This window comes from Pleuronectes platessa, chromosome 17 (genome assembly GCF_947347685.1).
Source record: "Pleuronectes platessa chromosome 17, fPlePla1.1, whole genome shotgun sequence".
NCBI classification, from domain to species: Eukaryota; Metazoa; Chordata; class Actinopteri; order Pleuronectiformes; family Pleuronectidae; genus Pleuronectes; species Pleuronectes platessa.
This window is the reverse complement of record NC_070642.1, coordinates 11,836,999-11,863,969: the sequence shown is the minus strand read 5'-3', so window position 1 is coordinate 11,863,969 and position 26,971 is coordinate 11,836,999. Positions and strand designations below refer to the sequence as shown.

Genomic DNA, 26,971 nt, shown 5'->3' with positions numbered 1-26,971 from the left:
CAAGGACACTTCCACCCTTGGGGATCAAACCACCGACCTTCTGGTTAGGGGACAAACCACAGTTGCCTCATTATGTGTCGACGCACAGCAGCTGGTGATGTTTTCTGGTGCTCAACTTTCATCACACACAGACACATGATACACACCAGCAGTCCAACACACACACTGTCAATTAAGTGTTACTGTGGGTATTGACAGGCAGCTTTGGTTTGAATGAAGTGTGATGAGGGCTGGTTGTGTGGAGCAGGTTGTGTGAGTGGGCTGAGGGAGCTGCACATGAAGGTGTGCGCAGGAGGACAGGAGGACAGGAGGACAGGGGGACAGGGGTCAGGAGGACAGGAGGACAGGAGGACAGGGGGACAGGAGGACAGGGGGACAGGAGGACAGGAGGACAGGAGGACAGGAGGAGAGGAGGACAGGAGGACAGGAGGACAGGAGGACAGGGGGACAGGAGGACAGGGGGACAGGAGGACAGGAGGACAGGGGGACAGGAGGACAGGGGGACAGGAGGACAGGAGGACAGGGGGACAGTAGGACAGGGGGACAGGAGGACAGGAGGACAGGGGGACAGGAGGACAGGAGGACAGGAGGACAGGGGGACAGGGGGACAGGGGGACAGGGGGACAGGAGGACAGGGGGACAGGAGGACAGGGGGACAGGAGGACAGGGGGACAGGGGGACAGGGGGACAGGAGGACAGGGGGACAGGGGGACAGGGGTCAGGAGTGGGTCTGTTCCCTGTGTTCAACCCTTTCAGAGGACGCGAGGCTGCTCCCAGTGACAGAAAGTCTGGTGTCTGTGACGGTCATTTTTATGTCAGTGGTTAATTTGTGTTTCTGTGGATAAGTGGTTTTTGGCTTCTTTATATGTGCACAATTGAAATAGTTGCACAGACACAGTTGCTCTTGCGTTGCACATTTTATATTAAAGCCTCTCAGGGAGTGTCTTTATTTCCCCCAGTTACAACAAACAGTTAATTAGCAACCAGATTTTACAACCTGTAATGATTAAAACACCATTTAATACCAGTAACCACAAGAGTAACCAAATCAACCAGCTAGGAAATCTTATGATTTATAACGAAAAAAATTGAAAAGAGACAAAAAACCTGTCATCCATAGACTGCATGGGAAGATGAAAGACACGACGGCTCCCCAAAGTGAAGCCAAATCGTCTTGATTGCCCCCTGGTGGCTGGCTGTAGTATAGCTCATAAACTCTACCTCTTCCATGTCAGAAGACGGGACGTGGCCAAACTAAAAAGTGAAAGTACACGTCAACATACAATTTGAGGTATTTCTGATGTATGTTCAAGGTTTGGTTTTATTTGATATTAAAAAGGTGAAGTGTCTTGAGTTACAGCTGAGACTGACTCGCCGTAGGGTCAAGGGTGTGTATGGTAATTGACGCCTTACACATTGCCAGTATTAGTGAGTTTGCCTTTTTTTTTCTTTTCCCCTGGTGAGTCATGTTCAACGTCATGAATGTGCCGAAAACAACAGTGTTGCACAATGTGAAGAAAAACAATACTGTTGCATGTTTTCCCAAGATGCATAAAACAAGAAGTACACAAACGTTCATGTTGGTTGATGCACCAAGGCCCAGAAGTTCAATACACATCATAACGTCAGTGAGAAAAACTGCAGCATGAGGATCCACTGCCAAAATAAAGAAGAAATGATCGCATTCCCCTGGGTGTCATATTTCAATCACAGCCGAATGAAAACCTGAGGTGACTGCATAGCCTCGGGAATGAATTGTATGGCTTCCCATTGCAGACCAATGGATGTTAGTGGGTTTTTTACCAGTGAAGAAGGAGCCAATGTGATGGAGCTGGATATAAAAAGCTCATCCACTCAATTCATTAGGCCTAACCTGCATGCACTCTGCCTGTGAACTCATCACACTCATCTACGCTGCCAAAATGTGATTAGCAACAAGACCAATATTCATAGTTTCTATTCACTATAATAACGTTTGGTGGTTTCTTACAGGAGAAGTTTTCTCCAGCTCTGGTCGACTGCACCTTTGAATAAAAGCAGAGATGCTTGTTCTCTGTTCCTGAAAGCAGCAGAAACTGTAGTGTGCTCCTGCAGCTGCTGTTAATAAATAATCTGAGTCAGCCTGACCTTTGTGGAAGTGCTCTCTGAAAGCAGAATGGAACCAGGACAGAGTCACCTGAATCACTGCCTCAGCTCCACCAACCACACCGAGTTTAACTAAGACAATAGGCAAATGCCACCATTACGGCTTTTATTAGCTTTTTCCAATGAAGACTGGTTAATTGGAGCATATGTGAACACACCGAGACAGATTAAAGGCCCATAATGGAGCCATTGTTTTAGTCCATTAACTACAAACGGAGAACGCTTAACATCACTTAATTGCTTTTCTATCCTTAGGGCAGCGTCGGGCTTCAGTTCACGGCGGCAAAATATCCATATCAACTTGCAGACACTTGAGTCGTGTTCGGGATCAGCCATTAAAGAGAATATTTACAGGAACTGCTTTTAATTTGTCAAAATGATAGTTTTACTACAAAAAATACTTCCCTGTTGCTGTGTTTAAGCTGATGGGCAGCTCTGACATTCACATTTCAAGAGGTAGGTGGCTGAATCCCTTAGTCGTCAGAAAATAACAATACTAACTTTATTTATCTAGAACTCCTCAAAACAAAGTTACCAAGTGCTTAACAATAAAAAAGTAAATGCATGTAATAGAATACAAAACAGGCAATGTAACCAGTTCAAATAGTTTCAACCATACAAATACTGTAGCTAAGAATACACACACAAAAAAAAGAAAAGATGTTTGAAAGAAGATGCTTAATTTACCCGTCTGAAATTTCCGTCGCAGATCCCATATATAGGTAGGCGCCTCAGGGTGTTAAATGCCTGGCAGCAGGGTTTTGTATGTGGGATGTAATATTTGTATGTGTTCGTCGCTAATACATAAAGTACATTGCAGTCATAAGATCAAAGCTCGGGTGACCAATTCTAAGTCTGCAAAAGAAAGGAATTATCTAATTTTGGTTAACTCTCTCAGGAGGGCAGAGCAGGACAACAGCTCGGATTCTAAAGTAGCCCATCGGTTGTGGGCCTCTTTACAGACACCGGTTTATAGGGCACTTGACTAGAGGAGACATTGTTTATAAAGATATCAAACAAACCTAAAAACGCGTTGGGCCGACGTCCAAGTGAATCCACCACAACCAAGTTTGGAAACAGTCCCTGCAGCTACGTCATCTAATCACGATTATGCAACACTGCCAGAATACTTAAGATGATGTATGTTAATATTAAGGAGGTTGTAAATGATTTTTAATGCTGTTGCCCCGAAGGTGGAAAACTCATTAAAAAGCCGCTGCATGCTTTGGAAAATAATTGTCAGAAATGTAAACAAAAGTGTTTTTTAATTATAAATTATTCAAAGCCAATGGGTGCAAACGACAGCAGCATTTTGTTGTGTGTGTTTTTTAAACATGGGGTCGTGCACGGTGACATACAAACAGGAGGATAAAGATTTATTGACGATGCACTTTGGACTGTTGTTAGTGTGTGTGTCTGCCTGGTCTCGGTCCCAACTGCCTCAAACTCCCATTCATGTCGTGTCTGTGTGTTAATAACCACCGCTATTTACACAGCAGGGAAATGTCACCAGCAAATTGCTCAGTGAACGTCCTCAAGAGTGCGTCGTGATATTGACCAGGCCCGTCTGTGAGTGTGTGTGTGTGGGGGTACATGAGTGAGCTCATACCTCCCACAACGCACAACAAGCCTCTTATGAAACCACATTTACCAGCATGGACCACACCACTGTATCGTTTGAATGGAAATCCAGGCTGTATAGGATTTTTTGCGGAGGGATGAATGGATTTGAAGAGAAAGGATGAAGATGGATGAAGGAAGTCTCTGTCAGGCTGGTCTGGGAGGATATGTCATGGACTGGGTGGATGGCGACTCAGTGTGGGGCTGATGTCTGACCCCCCCCCCCCCCCCTCAAGAGCTAGGGAGAGACACGAGAGACATATGCACCAGATTGAATTGGTAGGGATGAGAATATAGTCGCTAGGATGAAGGGATATATGCAGGGATGAGGACTTAGTTAGGGGTGAGTATCTAGGTAGGGATGAGGATGAAGGGATGTAGGTAGGGGAGGGGGAGGGAGGGAGGGTGGGTCAAGAGATCTGAGACTGACGGAGCAGGATGGGTTGACCAGGTATAGGAAGGGTTGATGGGTAATTAGGAGTGGTTGAGGCGTGGTCCTGCTCCTGAACCTAAGTTAAATCATTAACTTAATTTCAATTCACTGGATGCAGCGCTTCATTTGGATCTTGACCAAATTGCTCACAATCATAAATATCAGTCCCTAATGTCAAATTTTGTATTACTCATTAATCATTTGATTATTTTTGGGGGGAAAGTGGCCCATCTTGATTCCTCTAATTATTTAATCCAATGTTTAAAGGCTTATATTTAGGTGAATCGTGAAACTCCTTATTAGTATGGTCCCTATGTTGTTGTTGATTCTCCACTGTTTCTGTATCTGACTTAACTGAAATATTAAACACAAGAAAGCTCTGCCCTGCAATTCAGAAAAAGAAAAAAAAATCAACTGGACTAGATTTAACAGATTGATAAAAACTGCTCAAAGATTTTGTGTTTATTAGCGAGACACACACTTGTAAATGTACACAGACATTTCCACCCACACACACAAAGGTAACAGCAAATGTGAGCTGCTGTCTAACTGTTGGCACTGTGGACGAGAGGGGTGACTACTGCTGACTTCTATTGATCCTTATGTACAACAGAGGATGAGTGAGGACAGGGCTGTTTTCCACTCCTCAGTGATGAAGATGAGGATGACGTCCACACAAACACAAACACACACACTCACACACGCTGCAGGAGACTTCAAAGTAAAACTTAAAGGCTTTACAGTCACAGAAATTGTTCGGCAGCTCTGACATGATGGAGCCCTGACTAACCCTCTTTATATGGCGACGCCTGCGAGCTAGTTCTGGCAGGCAACTCGAGCTGCGCTGCGCCAATCATGTTACATACATCATGTGACATACATCATGTGACATACCTCAATCTCCAACCATCTATAATACACACCCACCTTATCAGGTGGTCTATTTAACCAGAGAGACATTTCCCATCAACCCCTCTTGCTCGCACTGCTGCTGCAGTATTGCTACCTGTTGCTTCAGCCCCTCCACCACCCCAGCATCCACCTGTAGGCTCCAACGGGGGGTTACAAGTATTTGCTCATCACTCCCATCATTCCTGTATAATCATATGGGGGAGTGATTAAGTTGGAGCCTAGACGCCAAACATAAAATCTGTTATGTTAAAATATGTAATAAATATATTACATGATCGAACGTGAGATGTCTGACTGAACATCCTTTGCTGAGCAGCGTGTTGATGATGGTGCCCATTCAATACTATGCCTCACTTTCATTCTCAAATATAATATTTTATTTAAATTTTAGCCGCAAAGCAGGAGACCCATTCAGGACCCATTTTAAAATCCAGGTATGAACAGACAACTTCCCGCTAACCACTTGTTATCCTGTACTACGAAGCAGCGTTTACGGTTATTCAGGTAATTTCAGGTTTAGCCGAGTCAAACACAAAAAGACACTCATCCAAATCTATTCAATGCTCAATTGAGCGTTCAAAACATGTGTTCCATATAAACTTTTCACGTTCACAACATCTGTTCGATGCACGACATTTAGCTTCCCAGCTCAGCTAAATGTTCTGCAGCGGAGATGCTACTGCCAGCGCTGTGGTTTTCCATAGGGTAATCCTAATTACTGTGCACTGAACGGTAATTATGTCAGTAATTGCTTCCTCTTTAGCACCACTGTTCTCCCCCCCCCACCACACAAACACATGCTTATCTTCATATTGGAGGTGGGGGCCAATGCTTGTTCACCCGATCTGAAAAAAGCAGCCCAACTCAACCTGATTGCAACTCTTGACTGCCAGGGAGGACAACAATCAGCATCCGGCGCAGAGGAAGCCACCCCCCCCCCCCACCCCCCTGTCACTTCTATCACTCCTCTCTTCCTCTCATTTCCCCTTTTCCTTTCACCTCTGCTCCCATCATCCGTCTGTCTTCTCCTCCGTCTATCCGTCTTGTCAAATAAATAAGATCGGAGACAAAATCCACAGTGATAGGGTCAGGAGATCATCACGCACACACACGCAAAGATGCGCACAGACACACATATGCGTGCACAATGCAAGCAAAGTATGGGCCAACACCCCCCCCCCCCCCCCATGCACTCGATCACCATGGCAACCCTGGATGAGGAAATGGAGTGCTCTGTGTTTGTGCTTCTGTGTTTCGCTCGGAGCTTCTCATTTAGAAATAATTGAATGTGAAGGAGGGAGAATGGAGAGGAAACTTGAGCGAGCATATTGTTTGTGAGTCTGGCACTGAGGTTGCAAGTGTATGTGTGTGTGTGTGTGTGTGTTCCTGTATCTTTGTGAGGACCATTTTAAGCATAGACCGTACAGAGTGGGGACATTTCTGGTTAAGTAACCGGTCCTCGCTTTCTTCAACGGGCTGTTTTAGGGTTAGAATTAAGTTTAGGTTATGGTTAGGCTAAAGTTTAGGGTTAGGCATTTAGTATGGATGGTTAAGGTTAGGGAATGGGGGGAGCAGGGGGGTAGGGAATGTATTATGTCAAACGTGCATGTGTGTGTGTGAGGCTACCTTGGGGGATACATTTTAGGCTAAAGACCAGTGAATCAGGGACAGCTCAACTAATGGAGGACAGAGGAACAAGATACAGTCTTTATGTGCAGGGTAAGGGTTAACATTATTTATCTTTGGTATCTACTAATTCCTACTACAAATATCTGTGTGTCCATCTGTGGAGCTCATATCTCACCGGCCTTAAATACTGGTTGACTGAAAGGTGCTGTAGCTAAAAGAGGCTCAGATAATTTACCCTCTAGAGATCTTGACAATCTGTTCCAAATGTCATGTTCATCTGCTTTATCTCTCAAATGTCAACCTCAAGGTGGGGAGGATGTCAGAGAAACCCCAAAGTGACAAACATCCTCTGGGGAATATCAAAGTCTGCATTGATTTATTGAAGACCAATAGGTTGAGATGTTTCCGACACTGCCCAAAGACTTCATAAAGATGGACGATGCGACAGCTCCCCAAAATGGAAGCAAAACGCGATAGCCCTCTGGTGGAGGGCTGCAGTATAGGTCCTAAATCCGCACCATGTTAGCGGATGAGACATGGAACAAACTAAAAAGTCAAGGTTAACATCAAATATTTTTTTCTCAGAAATGTAATTGTAGGTAGATCTTATGACAGTGAAGTTCAAATGTTCATCTGTCCAGGAATTGGCCGAGGTTTGCACTCTACGGCTGAGATTTACTTATGATGGGTTGAACATGTATTAATATAGAGCAGACACACCAATGTTTATCAATATTGATTAATCCAATTAATCTAATCAGTACTTGATCCACTAATTAACTAAAGTAAAGTAGGAAGCAGTTCAATTCACCGTATGCACTGGAGCTAGAGATTCAGCTGAGCAAGCATTTCCTCAAACTAATCCATTTCCCTTCTTTTTAAACGTTCATTCTTTTTTGAACAAGCACAGTTGGATCAGGTAGTAAATCCTGCCAAGACACACTCCCCCTGTACACCAGCCCACCCTCAGCTCGTGACCCTCACTGCTGCATTATATTTAAACCGGGACTTCCCACGCGCAGAGCACACATATGTGGCGACAGCTTCACACGACCGTGCTGTGATATCAAACTCCCGGTGTGTCGACCTCCCGCAGATCCTGCATGTTGCCACGTTACATTCGAGACCAGAGTTTAATGGTTAAGCCAAAGGGCCAACAACACCACAAACCCCTGACCTACATCTCAGACCCTGCAGAGATCATGTGACGACCATAGACTGTTAAATGTGATGACGCACACAGAAACAATGGGTTAATGCCCGGCGTACATGTTGATGTGATTAAGTCACAGTTGACCTGGTAAACGTGAAACTTTAATGAAGAGGAATAATCACATCAGGCTTCACGTCTTGGAAAATGAAATTATTTCATCAACATGAAGCCACTTTCCACGAGGAGGGAGTGATCACAACCGAAGTCAGGAGAGATGCTCAGGTCTCTAATGTGATTAAGTGTCAGCTTACATAACGCTCATGTAACTCGGTTACAGCTGACCCTGTGAAGACTTAATGTAATTGAGCGAGGATGAGCAGCAATGATTGATTTGTCTCAACCTTATTTTTCTCTACGTGAAACACGAGGGTCTCATCAGGATTCAGACGCGGTGCTGAGGAAGAGGAGGAGGCTGATGGACTCAGACACTTCAGACGGTCTTTGCAGGTAACAGCTGATCAGGAGGAAAGTGTTCACTCTGGTGGGAAACTGTCAAATTTGGTCTCATCCTGGCACCAAGGTGTAGTAAACACACATTCTTCCCTCCTCCTCCCGCCCACCTCTTCTCTCAGCCCAGTTTCGGAGACTGGTGGGATTTTTTCTCTCCGCAGCTGTGGGAGCTCTAGGATTCCTCTCGATTAATGTAAGATGTCGGCCTTAGTATGTTTAGTGTCTTGAGAAATTTCACTTTGAGCACACGCCTCCACCGAGACCCAACAGTCAATTCAATCAAGCTGCACTAAATTTCACACACTCAGACATCAGTTCATTAAATGCCCCTGATTTTCCAGTCTCCTAAACAGGTCTGATGTTTCTCCATCAATTAGTTAATTCATTATCAATAAAAAAGATGTAAAACTCAATATTTTACAATGTTACAGAAAAAGAAATTATACCCAGCGCACATCCTTCTAGGTTTGGCAGTAAGCTCTCTCCAGTAGTTTTTGTATAGTCCTGCTCCCAAACAAATGGACAGGGATAAAAACCACAACCTTAGAGGTAATAACACACCATTATCTTATTTCTTCAGAAAACAAAGTTAAAAGGGTAAAACCAGCTGGAAATGTGTTTTTGCTGCCTGCTAGTGGTTCTGCACTTCACCTGCTGCTGTGCTGTACTTTGGGGTGCGTCAGTAAAGCACTCTTAAAATAACTATAATATATAAACAATATATATAAGGATACTACAGAGGGTGTATCATATGGGACTGTGCTCATTACAGATAATGAAATAATATCAATGATATTAGCCAACGACTAAAAGCAATGATTTCAGATAAAACCTAGAGCAGAAAGGCTAGTGGCAGATGACAGGCGAACAATAAATCTAATTGTTTTCAAAAGCAAAACAAAGGGTTTCCTGCTGATGTCTGTTGATTCAGTCAACTGGCTTTTTATGTTGGAGATTCATTATTTTGGCTTAGACAATAAATTTCACCCTGTGGTTAGTAACAACAGAATATTCACAATACAAAAGGAACCCGGCAGAGAGAGCCCCTCTTATTATATATATTATGGATGGAAATATTGATGGGCTTCAGCTTCCCCCCAGGACCTAAAAAAGGGTAAATAAATAAAATTCACTTGGCTTCTGACGCTTTACAAGAATCATAGTGTGGGACACATTTAATTTAATATAATTCGGAAAATTCATGCAAAACCTTCTAGTTTATATTCGGTGATCAAATAAATTACATATTGTTCCCATCAACTAGCACAAGGAGTAAGGGTCACTCATTACTCATTAATCAAATCAAACCTCCGGCCTCCTGAACTTTTACTTTGAAGGTGAGCTGTCTCTCTGTCCCCCTCTGGATATCCTCGTTCAAGTTTAGCTTCTCAGGTCACTTCCACTTCATGCACAGACCAGATGAGGCCTCACTACTGCACAAAACTACATCAACAACAAATCTCTGGATATAATTTGATTGGCTGGCCCCGACAAACACACCCAGATGATTTGGAATCAAATCTTTCGCTCACATTTCCTTTCATTGCCAATTTTCATATGGCAACAATCCCAGATTCAACTCTGTGCCAAAGTCTTAAGTATTCTTGGCAGAAGCCGGGCCCCTCTCTGAGTCGAATGTGTATTTGTTCAGATGGTTTTGAGAGATTCCTCTGGACAACAAAGGAGAAATCTAATAAAGCCAACAAGGTCTCTTATGTCTCTCTATCTCTGTCTCTCTCTAGGCTTTGGAAATAAAACGCATGACTGAGAGGAGGTAACTGAAGGGAACTGCAAATGTCAGGGCACAGTGCTGTTCTGTATTTTTAATGGTACGCCGTTTTCAGAAACTGGGTCATCAAGGTAGTGACCTGCCTCAGTGTGACCTAGTTTGTTTGTATCTTTTTTCTCCTTCAACTTATTTTGACAATTTCATACAGGTTTATCCTTATTATTTATTTTCCCTCTGTCATTCCACTCGTTTAATCTTTTGTTCAGGGCTTACTAGTTGACCCTTCACTAAAAAGAAAAGGAGATCGTGGACAACTTCAAAAAGAAACAAAAAACGTTTCCTGTTCTTTACAAGTGCAAAATTATTCTTTTTATACTTCAAGAACTTTAATAACAACTAAACTTCACATGAGGTGTACAAAAGAAGCAGACACCCGAATACCAAAATGTTTTTTTAATGAGGCAACAAGATTAGATACAATATAAAAATGAAATAAAAAAATTGCTGTTTCCTTGTGAGGCTCCAAAACCAGACGGGGGGTGGAATATCTTAATACCTCTGAATTCATGATGAGTGTTTTCTGGGCTGCAGCTTCTTTTACACTGCGGATTTGGAAAAAGGATGGATCTCGTTCATTTAACGTACAATAGACAAATGGGATCCTTCTTACAAAAAAACAAAATTCAGCCAAAAACTATTTGGGACGAGTGTCCATCCATGTTCCTGATCGCAACTGTCTTTTGCGCCTACATGGGCGCGTGTGTGTGCTGCGTGGAGGAGGGCGAGGCCACGGCGGCGGCGACGGAAGAAGAGAGCGAGGAGGGCTGGGGCTGAGGGGCGGAGGAGGTGGAGGGGGCGGAGGAGGAGGAGGCGGCGGCGGCAGCTGACGACGCTGTCTCGACGATGCTGCTGTGCGTGATGAAGCGCAGTCGGAGCTTCATGGCCGGACGCAGGGTCATGATGATTTTCTCCACCTAGGGACAGATGGACACAGACAGACAGAGGTTGAAAGAAATGACGACAGTCCCATTCATTCAATGAACGTCACTGGTTTTGGATCCCAGCCCAGAAAAATACACGTGGAGTTTGAGTAAAGGTTTTGTCCGTTTAATTAAAGATGTGTAAAGTCTATACAAAGCCTGAGCCGCAAGCACCCAGAGAATCTACTGCTTCATCTCCTCTAATTAGCTCGGTGTCAGAGCTGGACACTGGTGTGGAGCAGTGTTGTTGCACAGGGGGATGACGCATTCAAACTAAATTGAAAAATGGAAGCAGACCCCCGAGGAGCAGCGAGATCACAGATGTCATCTTACTTGAAAGGCGGGTGAGGAGCACCTCCCTCTGTTATTTTTTTATCACTTATTTTCATCTCCGTCTCCAGTTCAGTGCTGAAGCGTTAATGACCACGTGTCAAAGTAAGATCCTCACCTGCTCCTTCACACTGTCTCCAGTGTACATGTATTTAATGTGGTAGAGGAAGTCACAGATTGGGTCCATGTAGCTGAGATGTTGGCAGTGTTGGTCGACCGCCTGGAGCATCTCGTAGAAGGCCACGCCGATCTGAAACATGCACAGGGACACGTTTAAAAGGAGTAACACAAATACTAGTACAGATACTGGCGTCGGCTCTTTTCATCACAAACTCTCTAGACATCTTCGCCTTTGTCTTCCAGAGATAATAGTTTTCTTTCTGTCTCTCTCATTTCTGCGCCTGTCACCTGTTAGTTGCATCATCAACACACCCACTCGCTCGCTGTGAATCCTGCCGAGGAGCTCCTGCTGTGTTCTTACATTCTGCTGAGTTTTAATTAGTGGGCGGAGCTTCTCACTCTGACATCGGTGTGTTCTCACATGCAGCCTCTCCAGAGAATGTCAGGAGATTATCCGGAGTTCAGTGCACGCAGCTTTATACTCATTCAGTCAAAGTGTGTGTAGGTGTGTGTGTGTGTGTGTGTGTGTGTACCTCCAACATGCATCGTGTCCTCTCCTGCTGGAAGCGCTGCAGGAACGGACCCACCAGGTGATACACGTAGAGTAACTGGAACTCAGTCTGGACGACAGGTTTCAGAGTCTCTGACAGGAATCTAAACACACACGAGTAAATAATGATACGACAATCACACATGAAACATTGAGAGTAGGAGCAACAAAGCAACCAGCCTGAGACCGAGGAAGACTTCCTTACTTGGGAATCAGAGACAGCTGTCCGATGGATGAGTGGTGCCACACGGCGTGCGCCAACGCCAGCACATAGCTACAGTTCATCTCGCTGTAGCTCTGGTGGCAGGCTGTGAAGTCCAGCAGGGCGAAGGGATAACCCGCCCACTCCGTCTCCGTGGTCAGACACGGGGAGCTGATCACGGACACGATGCGGTCGTGGAGAACAATCCAATACGGCTCCTGCAGCAGAGGGTCACGGTGGAGAAACTCAATGTCACTTCATCAAACAGTAAATGACAGTGAAGATATTTGTGAGAAGTTCTTACAGGAAGTGCAGTGATCACCAGTCCGATGGCGTTCATCCAGGCTGTGATGCTCTCTCTTGGAACCAGGGGCTGGCTGAAAGGTAAAAGAAGAACTGACACTGTCATGAACAATTCAGGGAGGACGCACTAACACTCAGAGATGTTACCTGTTTACAAATGACCATCGTACCTCTTCAACACAACGTTGAGCAGAGCGTTGCCGACCTCTTTCCCCGGCACGGCCAACGCCATCAGCTCCACGCAGGTGACGTGCAGGGCGTGGGCCGCCGGGTTGGGGAACTCGTTGAACCTCCAGTCGCAGTTAGGGAAAGGACCCGGTGACTTTCCCGCCATGGGTGAGAAGGAGTTAAGGGCCGGTGAAAGGCAACGAGGTTTAGCAGCGACACTGTTTTAATTACAGGCCTCTTCTCTGGATGAACTCAGATTAAAGTAACTGCAGATGCACAAACAATTACTGTCTCAAATTAAAACAAAGAGGCTCTGAGGGAGAAGAGACGGATCAGCAGTAATATGAATATATTATTCAGGTACAACTGAGGCCTGTGATTCCCTGTTTGCCAGAAGTGGAGTGCGAACTGTGAGAAGAGTAGCCCAAGGCCAACAGTCATTTTAAGATAAATAGATAAAATCAGCCCAGCCAACGTGACAGATCCAATTTCATTTTTTTGCAAAACCCGGGGCGGTGACCCACAGTCTACCCAGCAACAGGGCGATGTTGTCATCTTCTAATAGGAGGGGATTAATCAAGGATATTATCCACCAGGCGTCCAATCAGCTTGCAGTAGTAGGTGTCATCAGGGATCCACACGTTGTCCTCTCTGGGGTTCATGCCGAACTTCAGATAGGTTTCACTCAGGCACCAACCTGGAGTCCGGTTGTCCTGTGAAAACAGCACACGAGTGAAAAAACTGCTGCTGACAAAAAGTAATAAAAAAGATCTACATGTAAAATAATGTGTGTGACTTCCCTCTATAGATGAAACAGTATGAAAAATCCATATCAGGAAAAGTGACTAAAAATACTGTGATAGATCTTATAACTGTATTCTTTTTAAAGTGGGCATAAACAGCCAGAGTTCAAGTTATTCATATATAAATATATATATATATGTAGTGTAATTTTCTGCACACATGTTGACTTTCAGCTCTTATAGAACCAACATACAACCTCTCAGACTAAGTCCTCAGGAGGCGCGGGCGCTGTCATGTTTTCATTGATGTGAAACAAACCCACTTTGCACGCTGTGTCTGGCAGACTGTTGCTAACCGTTTTAATCATGTAAATTTGAAATGGTAATATGACCCCTGGGGATTTTGACTGTGGTTTTCAGTGGAACCAGGAGCCGTTTCCTCCCCAGTTCCCTCCGCATACCTTCAGTGATGACATGATGGCGTGCACCAGCTTCCTCTTCAGGTTGGTTCGGTCTCTCAGGTGTCGCTCATAGTAGTGAAGCGTGTTATACAGGTAGGTGACAGGGCGGTCTGCACACAAACACAACAGTACACACAAAGACTTAAAAAAACAAATCCTAGGAGATGGCCTTTTTTTCTTCTTGTCACGCTTTATCCATGAATTTATGCCACTCCTCTTTTCTTGGAAACAAAATCATCTGTACTACTTAGCTTTTCATTTGCTGACGGCCTGTACTCACCATGGAACTTGTACAGTCCTCCCAGATGGTCCAGCAGCGTTTCCAGAGACTTGGAGACGGGAAGAAGCTCCAGGAAGCGGTGGATCACGATGTCAAAGACGGGCAGGAAGCGCAGACACACGTTTCCAAAGTAGATCGGCAGGTACTGAGGCTGGAGCTGCATGGGGGGGTTCACTTGGTCTGCAAGGCCCTCAAAGTACAACTTCTCTGGGTATTTCTGGAAGGAAAACAACAAATACATTCAATTTAATTGAGCTATAATAACATTCAAATTTTTATTTTGTGTTTTTAAAATCTGACTCGTCCCCACTTTGTGTAACAGTGAGTTTTTGGTAAGGTGCATACCTTGTGGTAGGTCATGTGTTTGTTGTGCCAGTCGCTCTGCAGCCAGTGCTCGGGAGCGTTCTCCTTGACAAAATCGTTGACCCGGTTCCTGAAGTCGTTGGGCTTCAGCAGCAGCAGCTGGATTATGAAATAGCAGACCTGAGCCTCGTTGCCCTCGTGGCTACGCATCGCCTGGAAGGAGAAGAGCAGAACGACACACGGACCTCGTCACATTCACAGGAAACTCAGATCTTACATGTCTGTATTGTACCAATGAACGTGTGTGTTCTCACCAAGCACAGAATGAGCCTGTCCAGGGTGACGATGTTGTATTTCCAGACCATGTCATTGAGTATTTCGATGCACTTGTTGAGCTGCTGTCCGCCGGCTGAGGTCGAGAACTCGTAGACGAGGAAGTCCGCAAACGTGCGCACGTGAGCCACGAGGGCCCGAGCCCCGATTCGCTCCAAGACCCTGAGGGACACAGAGTCAGGATACCGTCATGCCATCATCCCCCGGCAGAACATCTGTATCCGATCGATTAGATAAAGATGTCATGACCCCCCCCCCCCCCCCATGTCAATTAGTGTGAATTAAAAATGCCTCAAACATCGGTAGTGAGATGCCTCATTAACAATCAGTATCAACCCTCATTACCTTCACTGGTGTTCAATGTGTTGAAGAAACAAAACACTGTAGTGACTGTACACAATTAGTATATGTTGAGTAAATGTGTTTATCTGACTGGTCTTATCAAAGGAACCAGAGGTGTGACACCAAATAGTGACAGCCCACCTGTAGCCTATCTGGTTTATGTGGTCCGTCTCCAGCAGCATCTTCCACAGCAGACAGAGGAAGAGAGGGGGCGAGCCCTGCATGGAGAAGTGAGTGATAATGTCGTTCTCGTTGGCCATGGATTTCCACTTCCTGTACTCTTCTTCCACGTTCTTCTTCAGGTTGAAACGAGATTCCTGAGGCACGTTGTTCTGCTTGAAGAACGCCTGGAGGGAAGAGACAGTGTTAAGTTTCATTTGGGGGAGAAATAAATTAAGTCTGAGTGGCATTACCGCCAGAGTGAACATATCTGCACCTGCAGTGGAGCCGGGAAGCAGGACAGAGTGTGTGAGGCCCAGTTATGAGGCGTGAAGGTCATGATGGTCTGGAGAATGTCTTTACACCAAGTGCCATGGATGGAGTCGGACCCTGTGAAAAAATCTACAAACAGACACAAAATGTAAAACAAGTCCACAGACACTGTAATAAAAGAAACGTCCAGAGTGAGTGCTACCAGTGATGTGTGTGGCTCTGGCCAAGGTGAGGATCAGGGCTCGGTTCAGCTCCTCAGACTCGGCCGACAAAACCGTCTTCGGGTCATTCAGGAAGCGTGTGAACTGGGGCTGCACCTCTGAGCTTCCCAACGCTGTGATCAGCCGCAGCGCTGTGCTCTCAACACTAAAGACAGGGGCATAACAACATGGAGATAAAGCAAGTAGAGCCGCTATCAACCTTTATCTTCTTCTGTCTTTTTTCACCATCTTCACATGTTATGTTAGGCCCATAACCTTTTACATTGATTCTAATAGTATAGATCCTAATGAAAGTGTTATTAGTAATTGGACCACAGGGAAATATTAGTAGCTGAACTAAATATAGCTCATTGTAGTAACAGCTCAATCTTAAAGGAGACATATGCCAAAGTTTCAGGAAATAAGAGGAAATAAAATTCACATCCAGGTCCGTCCTTGCATACAAGGAGAAACCTATTTCTAGCTGTTGGAGAAAACATTTCTTCTTGGATTTCAGGGGTGACATTAGATCAACAGTTATACACTCAGTCTAAGTAACTATGTTGCGTATATGAGAGTGTGTGTGTGTGCACATTACCATAGATGCAGCTGATTCTGGTTGGTCTGGGGTACGGCAGCCAGGCTGTGCAGATGACTCAGCAGCTGGACTCGGTAGTGTGGCTGGATGTGGTGCATCCTGTAGCTGAACATCTCCAGCAGAGTGTGAAGGATTCCCCACGCGTGACACTTAAACACGTTGGGCAACAACTGGCCTGAGCAGACGAGAGAGAGTCACGTTATTCAGCTCATGTCTGATTCCCCCCCGGAGACACAAATCGATGTTGAATATAAATGTTCTGAGACAGTTTGTTCACAGCAGTACCGACTGAAGACAGACTGGGTTGAGACACGCTGGACATTATCTACAAATTCTGAAATTATAGTGGACGCATTAAGATGGATGTCTATTCTTTATTGTCATTCATGCTCATGTTCACAAGAGACTATTGTGCAATTATGGGATAGTAGACTTTAACTTGCTGCTTTTTCTCAAGTCACACTATTGAATTGTTCAAATTCAAGATATACATTCTAAAAGCGTATCCGATTATTTGAGGTAGCCTGCCTTGTGATCCAACAGAGGGCGCTCAGTATCAGTTTGACACATTCACTGTATATGAGGATGGACAGCGTGACTGCTCCCTAAGAGAGGGTCTTTATCGCTACCTGGTGGATGGTTGCGGTATAACTCATAAATCCCATTATGGGGGACATATTTAGGGATTTGGGGGCTGCAGGTAAACAACTACACAGTAAAAGTCAATCATATTGATTTGTTCAAAAAAGAACAGTTTCTTACTGGTCACAGTGGATTTAAATGTACTCACTGATGAACCCTTTGATGCCCAATGACTCGATCTCCATATAGACCAGAAGCCTGCTGTATGTCTCCACCAGTGCAGGGGCCAAGGCAAGTATGGATTTGGCATGAGCCAATTTGATCACCCGTGTGGCGATGCTGTGGATCAGACTGGAGACAGCGACACTCAGACTCACAAAGAGGCGATGGAGAAGTGAAATATATTCATGAAACAATCAGAGAAGCTTCCTCCCAAATCCAGCGTCTTTCTAAACAGTGTTTTACTACTTCAGTACTTTCTAGAAATATTTCCCTACCTCATTTTTGCGTGTACTGTGAGTGAATCCAGCAGGTTCATGGGCAGCGGTGTGACTGATCCTGATGCTGTACAGTTGGTGCCGGGCAGGTTGATCTTCATAGATCCGTTTCCATAGATGGTCTCCACTAGGACGCCCATCGGTAGAGTGAAGCAGTCGGAGTTAGTGCTGTAGGCGTTGCACAGCAGGGCGATCTTATAGTCGGACATGCCCAAAGTCTTGTTACGCAGAGACTGCTGGAGAAACCTAACAGAAAAGACGATTACAGAGACTTTACACAGCCGCTCTGGATTTTATTGCAATAATGATGGGTACATTTGTGGTACAGCACACACTCATGGAAGAAGAAATTGGTGATAAAGATACTGAGGGCAGAGTACTTTAAAGATACATACTCATGGTGTAGTTTCAGGGAGTGGGGGATGGGTATCTGCAGCTTGGAGTTGTCATTCTGAGCTTTGCGGTTGAGGTGGATCCAGATGCAGGTCATGGCAAAGGAATGAGTCGACTGTGGCTTGTTGATGTCAGGAACTGGGATGCACTGAGGAGGGAGAAAACATACGGTGATAAGAGAAGAGATCACTGGCACTACTACACACTACTACTTTTACAACTGAAACTATACTACTGCCAATACAAGCTTTTGACAGCACTATAAAATTGTTTCAGAAATTGTATAAATTGAACAATTATAATCGTATTGAAATCAAAAGAGCTAGGCATGTACCTCTTTTTCTGGGTAAAGCAGGTCAAACAACTTCATGACGGGCAGGAAGTCAGCCAAGGCGTTCTTCTGAATACTTCCTGATATGAACTGTAGCAAGACCCACATCAGGTGATCTCTCCCTTTAATAAGACCTCTGCCTGCAAGCTGTAGGAGAAAAGGAGCGAGTTAAAGAAATACAGAAACCCCCAAAACATTTCTTATTAGCATTTAATAGTATTATAAAATATGCAATTTCCAATACTATTCCATGTTTTCTTCTATGTCCTTATTCGATATGTTTTAGTTCCCTATATTAAATATTTATATGATTGTGTCATCTATGTTATCAGTGTAATCTGAAAGTACATGCAGCTGGAGATGTATTTTGTTTTATATATATATACTATATATATAAACTATAATTTAGTTTGCATTTTTTGTTTTAGAGATTTTAACTTTTTCCTTTGGACTTGTTCCCTCTCGGTTGTGTGCGGCCAGCAAGGTAGGTTTATAAATTGTATGTTTTGTCATGCATATTTATCTGCGTGCTTATAATGTGCATCGTCATGTATTTAAATAGTTTAACTGTTGATTGAATGATTGTGATGTCGACAGGAGTGGAACTGAATAAATCCATCAGTAACAGAAAACTATTGTGTGATGTATTTCCTACAGAGAGGTGGCTTCATTTAGTATTTATCAACATTTCCCAGAAGTTTAAGGGGCTGTAGAGCTGATTCAGTGTTGACTTTACATGGGTTGTATGTGTGTGACTGGTGCAAACTATAAACCAAGCTTCCTGCCAACTTCTTCATTCCTATCTCCTCCCTCACCTTCTGATGTAACGACAGCACCATGTGCGGGAAGCTTGCAAATTGAAACAGCACAAAGAAGATGAGCTGGGAGGAGAGGTGCTGCCACAGCAGCTGGCTGGTTCCTCCGATGTCGGCGTCAAAGTGTTCCTCGGTCTCGGAGCGCTCCATGGCGTACACCACCAGGTCCACCAGCTGCTCCTCGAGCACCGGGCAACGCTGCTTATGCTGGCAGGGGGAGGAGGGGATTGTTAAGGGGTAAAGAAAAAAAACAGTGGGCAGGAGAGGAGACAGATGGAGTTAAATAGAGAATAGAAAAGAACAACGTCCAAGACAAGAAAGAGGGGGGAAGGAAACAAGAAAAGACAGAGGGGAAAGGGAGGGCAGAAGAAAGAAAGATGGGGGAGGAAGAGAGGATGGTTATCATCAATATACTTCACCACACAACACAGCACTTTATTTTCTCCAAGCAGCAGATATTGATGCATCAACCCTCCCACCCCCTGCATGCTGGACTGCATCTCCCTCCTGCTCCTGTCAACTGGATAATTCTCCTGTGACCTTGCTTTCACATTTACCTTTACCTCCAGATCTGCTTGTATTGTACCTGTGGTGTTACTATGTCAGAGATTGAGTTTTTCTACAGCTCCAGTGCACACAAGAGGTTGCAGAAATTTTACTCTATGTCTTATATAGAACCAAAGAAACAATCACAAGCGACTGTTCTATTGTTTAAGGATGATTGTGACATTTGGAACTTAAGTTTCAGTTGCTGAAACTCATAGTTTATGTGAGTTAAATACACGAGTTACACAAGTTAACTTGGACATATCAGTCATTTCACCAAAAGTCCGCAGTTGAACTGGCTGACTTAAACATGGATCAGCCTAGAGACAATCTGAGTATAATGAGCTAAATAAACAGATGCAAACATGTTGTATCGCAGCTGAAGTCTTGAAGAAGTACAACATGTTTTTCTGGGGTCATCGTGTAGTTTTCCATATGCAGAAGAACTGCTGACGTTGGGTTTATCTGAGCCAGATTTATAACTGGGACTCTCAGTGAAAGACAGGAGGAAAATTAAAGAGTGGAGGGGATTGAATGGCTGGAGACAGGGGAGGTAGATAGTGAGGGAAAGGCAGGTTAATTATGAGATATTAAAGCCTCAGGGAAGTACAGTGAGGTTGAGTACATTCTTCCATGTGGGCTCTAGTTGGCCTGTTGAAGACTGGGTAGACATGGTTTTATCTTTTGCAGCATTATGCACCTCAATTTTTGAATTGAATGAAGAAACTCTAACTTCCCCCAGTATTGACAGAGCAAGAGTGAGGATCTCTGCACTGCAGGACTCAACAGAGGCTGTCTTCATATTACTGGGACACACAGCAAGGGACTCAACAGCACGGCACGGCACGGCACAGAACCAAACACCAAACCAAACAGTGCAACACATTCCTGCATGCAGGCTAACGGGTTTGAGAAGGTGGGGAGCTGGTGCGATTGGAAGGAAGAAGAGGAGTGGTGAGGGTGTCACTGCTCATCTCCTGCCCCCCCCCCCACACACACACACACACTCACACAGAAAGAGAGGGAAGGCAGGAGAGAGACGGAGAGAAATAGAGAGGGGTCCACATCAACAAAAGAAATTGACCAAACACCTTACCTAGTTACTTCCAAACCCCAGTGTCCTACCAACAGTAAAACCCCCCTACCAGTGGCTGGTCAATAATCTCCCCTATCACCTACCAAAATCCCAACCTCTGGGAGGATGTCCTATATTTAGTCCATCCCGAACAAACCATAAAACACATCTATGACTATATACTATACTATACTTATAAAATATAACTTTTCCACATCAATACACCACCATTTGTAGTCGGTGCACGTTGATTGATTGTAAAGCTAATACAAATGCCATGTGTCTGCCATGAACAGTCTATGTCTGACTCTGTGCTTAAAACATTTCACAGCCCAAATCATTAATGTAAGACTCGACATTAGAGTGTCTTGTCAGGTGGCAACTGATTAATCACAGATTATGTTTGATTGGATTTCAGATTATACCAGGATATTTAAAATAATAGTAATAATGGTAATAAACTAAAAGTTTTCAATTTCAATAAACAATTGTGACCATACGCAGCCGGAAGATAAGTTGATCTTTCTATAGACGTTTTTGGAAGCGTTAGCATGCAGGGTATTTTGGCTTTATTTCAAGATGTGTCATACATCTTTTTAAACAGTCTATGGCCACAATATCTGAGACAAATATTCCTTGTTAATAAACTGTTTGAGTTTGATTTCTTTTCATTGGCCTTTGAGTCATTATATAATCTTATCTATTACTATATAAGGAGCTTTTGAGACAAAAAAAAAAACTCTCCCTCGTATCAATCGTTGTACAAACTGAAAACAAAAACAGCCCAAACAACCCTTTGTCGTCTTTCATTAATGCGCATCATTAACCAGTGAACATCATGCAACACAAGTCAGAGTTCACTCATCGAGTCAGACAGCCAATCAGAATCACTCACCAGAGGACCTGGGCAAAACACTGAACACAATAAAACTGACTGGCACAGTTGATATTTGAAGAAATCAGGTTTGCAATCAACTGAGCTGCGACAACAAAACATTAAAAGAGAGTTTAGACTGGAAGTTGAAGTGTAGAAGATCCACAGACTCACAGGGCAGATTATTAATTAATTTCATTAAAGTTCCCTGCATTGTAAAACCCAACCAGCTTTCATAAAAATATTAATAATCAGATGATAATAGATTCACCTGTAGACTTTCTGATCATTTTTATTGTAAGTGGTGCACAATCTCCGTGCTACTGTTGTCTAGCTTTTGCACTGTAGATTTTAAGGTTAGTCATGTGGTAGTCTGTCAGGATCTTTGCCATGTAGCTAGAAGTCTCTTGATTGTCAAGACACGATTACATGATATTGCAGCCCAAGTCAATACCAATAGTTTTTGCCCAGGTCACTGCAACGTAAAGCAGCAGCATGAGGTCAGACGTGAGAGGACCTGGCTAACAACAGGCACGGACCAGACTACATCCATACATGCAGTGCAGCAGGACTTGAAATGTCAACAGCAGGGTTTATTGTGGGAAATGCTGACAGGTTATCAGATGGAACCAGAGACTGTGAACAACAGCTGGGACTAAATAAACCGAGACTAAATGAACATAATCAGCAGCCCAGAGCTGCCTCAGTCATCATCAGGCAGCTACATTCTTTATTGTTGTCTTTATATCTTGATCTTAGGTATAACAAATATCAGAATAAGTCGCAGAAGTCAAAATTGAAAAAAATTGCCCAGATTACCAGAAGTCACCCTACTCCTTATTAACCTTATAAATCTATCCATTAACAGTGTGTATGGTAAACACTGTACCTGTTGCAACCTATCTATCATATATATCAACCAGTCTGTCTATTTGTGTTCACACTCAGTACATCAGTATATCAAAGCCCTGCTGTGACATTTCAAGCTCTGTTGGCATTTCTCCTTTTACTCCATTTAAGAATGTCTTCTCTTTCTTCTTTTGTTTGATCAACTTTCCCATTTCTAGGCCATGATCTGTGTGCTTCTAAAGCTAAGCTAAGCGTCCAATGGGCAGGTTAGTTGGTAGGTCAGGTGACCTGGAAGACGAACAACGACATACCTGGGCAATGTTCAGAGTCTAGAGAGCGCATGGCAGAGAGACAGACAAAGACAACACACAACCAGAGGACAAAAGAGAGAGAGAGAGAGAGAAAAAAACAAAAGACAGAAGGAAGAAGATACGGAGATGGGAGAGAAAAAAAGGAGAGAAGGAGAGAAAAGTGGTGACTAAGGAGCTAGGTTGTTTACTGTCAGCACGGCTAGTGTCAACTCAGCTGATTCAAACATGCAAAGTGGATTCTGGGTTATTTGTTCAGGGTTAAAACATAAAGGAAAAAGTCAATTTACTGTATTGATTATTCTTTTGTGTTAGTAACAGACTTTGTGTAAAAGAGTAGCTGTTCAAACGATGGCTGCGCACAGTGAGATGAGCTGAGTTGAGACTGCATGAACCAAACAGGGCAAACTAACACCAGTGCATATGGGTCAAGCATTGGTTTGCTTCACATATAGTCTTGTAAACAGTAGCTGTGTTACCAGGGCAACAAGTGATGATAGGGGTTCAGTGGAGTAACAAGGTAAAAAGAGGAAAGTCATGACGAACAGACGTGGGTATAGATGAACAGATACAGAAACTGCGAGATAACTAGGATGACAAACTATGGTAGGAACAGGATGGAAAAATAAGGGTCAAGGAGCAGATATGAGGAGACGAATGAAAACAGAGAGGAACAAGAGGAAGAGGAGAGAGAGTGTGGGACTGCAACAAAAATAGGGTCGAGTCTATGAAGAACGTTAAAGGGACAGGACACGATAAAAGGAGGAGTGCCTGGTACTGTGAAAGCAAAAGTGTAATGGGGATGGAGGTTGTTTTACCTGTTTGTTGAGTCCTAACATGTTGCACACCATCTCTCTTGAGTATGGCTGTTCTAGCACATAACGCAGCAAGCCTGTCTGGGGCTCAAACAGGTCCTAGATTTAAAAGAAAACATAATTACAAATATTGTTTTTCTGAGGATGTGTAGGTGTGTGATGTGTGTGAATGAACAGATGTTACCTTGTCAAAAGGCAGCATGCCTTTCAGTGGGAAGCAAAGAGTAGTGGGGTCTAATTTCCAGGAGTTACAGATGGCCCCACTATTATTCACTACTGGCAACAGGCTGCATCGTCCTGTGGGCACACACATTCACACATCAACAGAAAGTGAGATGAAGCAGCCCAAATCTATATTTGTGTGTCTTTACAGTTGTTAACAGGTATTGTGTAAGCTGCCTGTGTCTCGTACCACAGATGGAGTTGATTCTGGCAGTGGGTCTGAAACTGTCCACAAAGTCTGATATCAGACTGCCAAGTAGCTACAAAAGAGACACACCCAGAGAGACAAAGAAGGTATGGACAGACGATTAAATAAGAGTGTTAATTACACACATATGTAGCTGCACACATGCACACAACCGATAGAAACACACACTTACCCAGTGAGAGAGCTGTCCCTCTGGATACAGTTTTCTGATTTCTGTTATAGAGAAGTAGGCTGGCAGGAGGCAGGCGTTTCTGTCCAGGATATACTCTACTACCTTAAAGAATAAAACGTTAACGTGATGTAGTAGGCCTGCTTACGGAAAACTTTTCCTATGAGTCATTACAAATTAAACTGAATTATATGTAACAAAGTAAAAGATGGAATGAGAGGTACCTCTCTGGCAGCCAGAAGCTGCTGAACTATAGCTGAGCTGACAGTAGTTGGAATGGTCTGAATCTTTTCCAGAAAGGTTTTCAGCAGGTCGCGAACACCCTGAAAACCACAAACACCATTGATTATAACATATTCAGTGATTTAAGACCTAAATTTTTTGCGGATGTCTGTTTGGAAAGCAGGACATCCAAACAGAAAATTTGCATTTTGCAAGATGCTGGTTAAAAGCCACTGAGTCTCAAGATACATTTGTTTACATCAAAAACGTTTTTGATTCATTAATTAAAGCACACATGTTTGACATAGACTGGAATTTCCAGCTGGAGGCCCAATCTCTGTGTCTGTACAACAGTCTCCAAATAGAGTCAATAAACTCTATTGTATCTGGCAAGTGAGTTGTAAAACTAGGAGTATGACCTCCAGTTGACATCAGCATATGATTTCAGGAGAAACATTCACTACAGCTACACAACAACTGAAACCAAGTGATGAGAGTGATGTTGTAATAATGTCATAATAAACATGTCATTATAAAAAGAATAATGCAGAGATTACAAAAGGAACATTTTATTGAAAGACGTCATCACTGAGCTTGCTGAAGATGATTTGTCTAAACTCTGCTTGTGTATGTGTGTGTGTGTCAGAGACCTTGTAGTCCACCCCTCCGATGATCTTCCGGATTAGTTTGAAAGTTAGCGCCCACAACTGAGTCCTCTCCCACTCCAAACTTTCTGAGCTGATCAGAGCGACACACACCATCCTAGACACAGACGAGGAGATTCGTTAGTTGGAGGATTGGTAACAATGGAAGAGAATAACGAAAAGAGGTCCAACACACTATGAACCCGTTCAGATCTGGCATCAGCTGCAAAAAGCAAATGTGTCCTGGACCTACCTATACGAATAGGAAGGACCTGCTATTCAGCTGCCGTCCCTCTGACCCTCTACAGTTTCACAATGTATCGGACCTATCCCCTATCCCCCCCCTTTCCGTAAGGTGATTTGCATTTGTAAGTGTGTCTGTACCTTGGTGTTAACAGGCTGGTTTCCACAGCCATTGCAAGACAGTCATAGAGGAAGGAGATTCTTTTTGGGCTGTGCTGGCTGTGAATAAACCGCACTATCCACTGTACACACTGTTCATGAGACTCCTGCAGAGAGACCAAACAAATAAATCATCTAATCTGTAAACGTGTGCGTCCAGGTGTGTGAGTGTGTGTATGTGTGTGTGTGTGCTCTGACCTGTGGTAGTGTTCCCCAGTATTGTCTGAAGGCTCCAAGACAACTGATCAGTTTAGTCCTCTCATCCTCTGGAGAGTCCATACACATCCTTAACCACAACACAGCTCTTATTATAATGTGTATATGTTATAGAAGTGAAGAAACAATCAAATGCACCATACACATGTGCATTTGTGTACGTTTCATTCAGGATAACACAGACTAACTTCATCCCTTCTCCTTCCACAAGTCAAAAACCCTATGTAAACTAAATGATGAGAGCAGATCAGGAGTCATCTTACCCAGCAAAGGCCTCTTCGATCATCTCAGTTTTCTGAGTGGAGAAGAAAGAAAACAACAGAGAACATATTATGCAGGAGTCTTTCGAGCCCTCTCCATCTTTCTTTCGGAAAACAACAACCTCATGATACAACATGCTGCACTATCAGATCAGTATAGCATGCACACACACATCAGGTGTCAGACGCTCGTGCAACACAACAGATATTTGCAGAGTTTTGTCTTGTTTAAAGAAGGGGGGGATGTCTGTTTGCTGTTATAAAATGTGCAGTGCATGAATGATAAGAAGTTGAAATTAGGTGCTAATTAGAGTTATTAAACACGAGACTGGAGCCTCCATTGTTTTGAATTATGAGCCCAACGTGAATGATGAACACGTTATAGTTCCGGCTATTACAGTTTGAGCTAGCTGGAAAATGTAACTGTACAAAACAAGCGCTGTACAGTACGTATTGATTGAATTACTTATTAGCAAACCCATCATACGTCAATTGGGCTGACGCTGAATGAGATGCTAACCACTAGCTCGCTTTACAACCCGTTAATGAACGTGCACGTTACCACAACATCTTCAAAGATGCTCTGGAGCTGCGTCTCCATTGACAGCGCCATGTTTGCGTCCAAATGAGCAAATATCCTTTTTATTTTAGCGAACCATGTCACATGTGACCGGCTAAATTGTCCGGTTGAATCCTCTGGACCAGCTAAAGGCTAACATGCATAAGAATGAAAGCGCCGTGACGTGCGCAACAGCAAAAACAATCCGGAGAGACAACAAGGCCAGAAACTTATCAGTTCCGCTTCATCAGACGATCATTATGTGTAACCCTGTAGTTATGGCAACTATTGATATTTATAAAATGAATACAGATTAAATATATAGTCATATAGTTTACAATTGAACGTCTTTTTCCAAATCTAAAGTTTGAGCCAGCTGTGAAATTGCTAGCACCGCCACATATTGACCACTAGGGATCGCTATAATAAGATGTTTTCATGTTTTACTGTCGCTCCCTCTTTTCTACTTGGTCCCCCATCGTCTTTTAAGGTGGATTTTAATATTGAA

The 26,971-nt window shown here is 43.7% G+C and overlaps 1 protein-coding gene across 1 annotated transcript; it reads right to left on the bottom strand.

Moving 5' to 3' along the window:
- Positions 1–10,569: 10,569 nt before the first annotated feature.
- On the bottom strand, positions 10,570–26,646 carry med23 (mediator complex subunit 23). Its single transcript, XM_053444601.1, has 30 exons — positions 26,467–26,646; positions 25,908–25,939; positions 25,627–25,714; positions 25,411–25,535; positions 25,033–25,144; positions 24,385–24,483; positions 24,164–24,265; positions 23,974–24,043; positions 23,746–23,858; positions 23,565–23,660; positions 19,095–19,301; positions 18,283–18,426; positions 17,951–18,096; positions 17,556–17,801; positions 17,267–17,409; positions 16,477–16,651; positions 15,881–16,044; positions 15,683–15,807; positions 15,388–15,593; positions 14,886–15,066; positions 14,614–14,784; positions 14,269–14,485; positions 13,989–14,098; positions 13,371–13,497; positions 12,787–12,952; positions 12,618–12,690; positions 12,317–12,531; positions 12,095–12,215; positions 11,560–11,691; positions 10,570–11,105 (listed from the first exon to the last, which is right to left on the bottom strand). The coding sequence occupies exons 1-30, from the start codon at positions 26,515–26,517 to the stop codon at positions 10,878–10,880; spliced, it is 4,185 nt and encodes a 1,394-aa protein (XP_053300576.1). The 5' UTR covers positions 26,518–26,646; the 3' UTR covers positions 10,570–10,877.
- Positions 26,647–26,971: the final 325 nt, after the last annotated feature.

Bases quoted from the DNA above. Each gene is read 5' to 3' on its own strand.
- med23 (XM_053444601.1), bottom strand. From the start codon at position 26,517: ATGGCGCTGTCAATGGAGACGCAGCTCCAGAGCATCTTTGAAGATGTT. The intron at 18,097-18,282 runs GTACATGCCTAG...CTCCCTCCTCAG, and splicing joins TGCTTTACCCAGAAAAAGAG to TGCATCCCAGTTCCTGACAT. The intron at 11,692-12,094 runs GTACACACACAC...TGCATGTTTCAG, and splicing joins GGACACGATGCATGTTGGAG to ATCGGCGTGGCCTTCTACGA.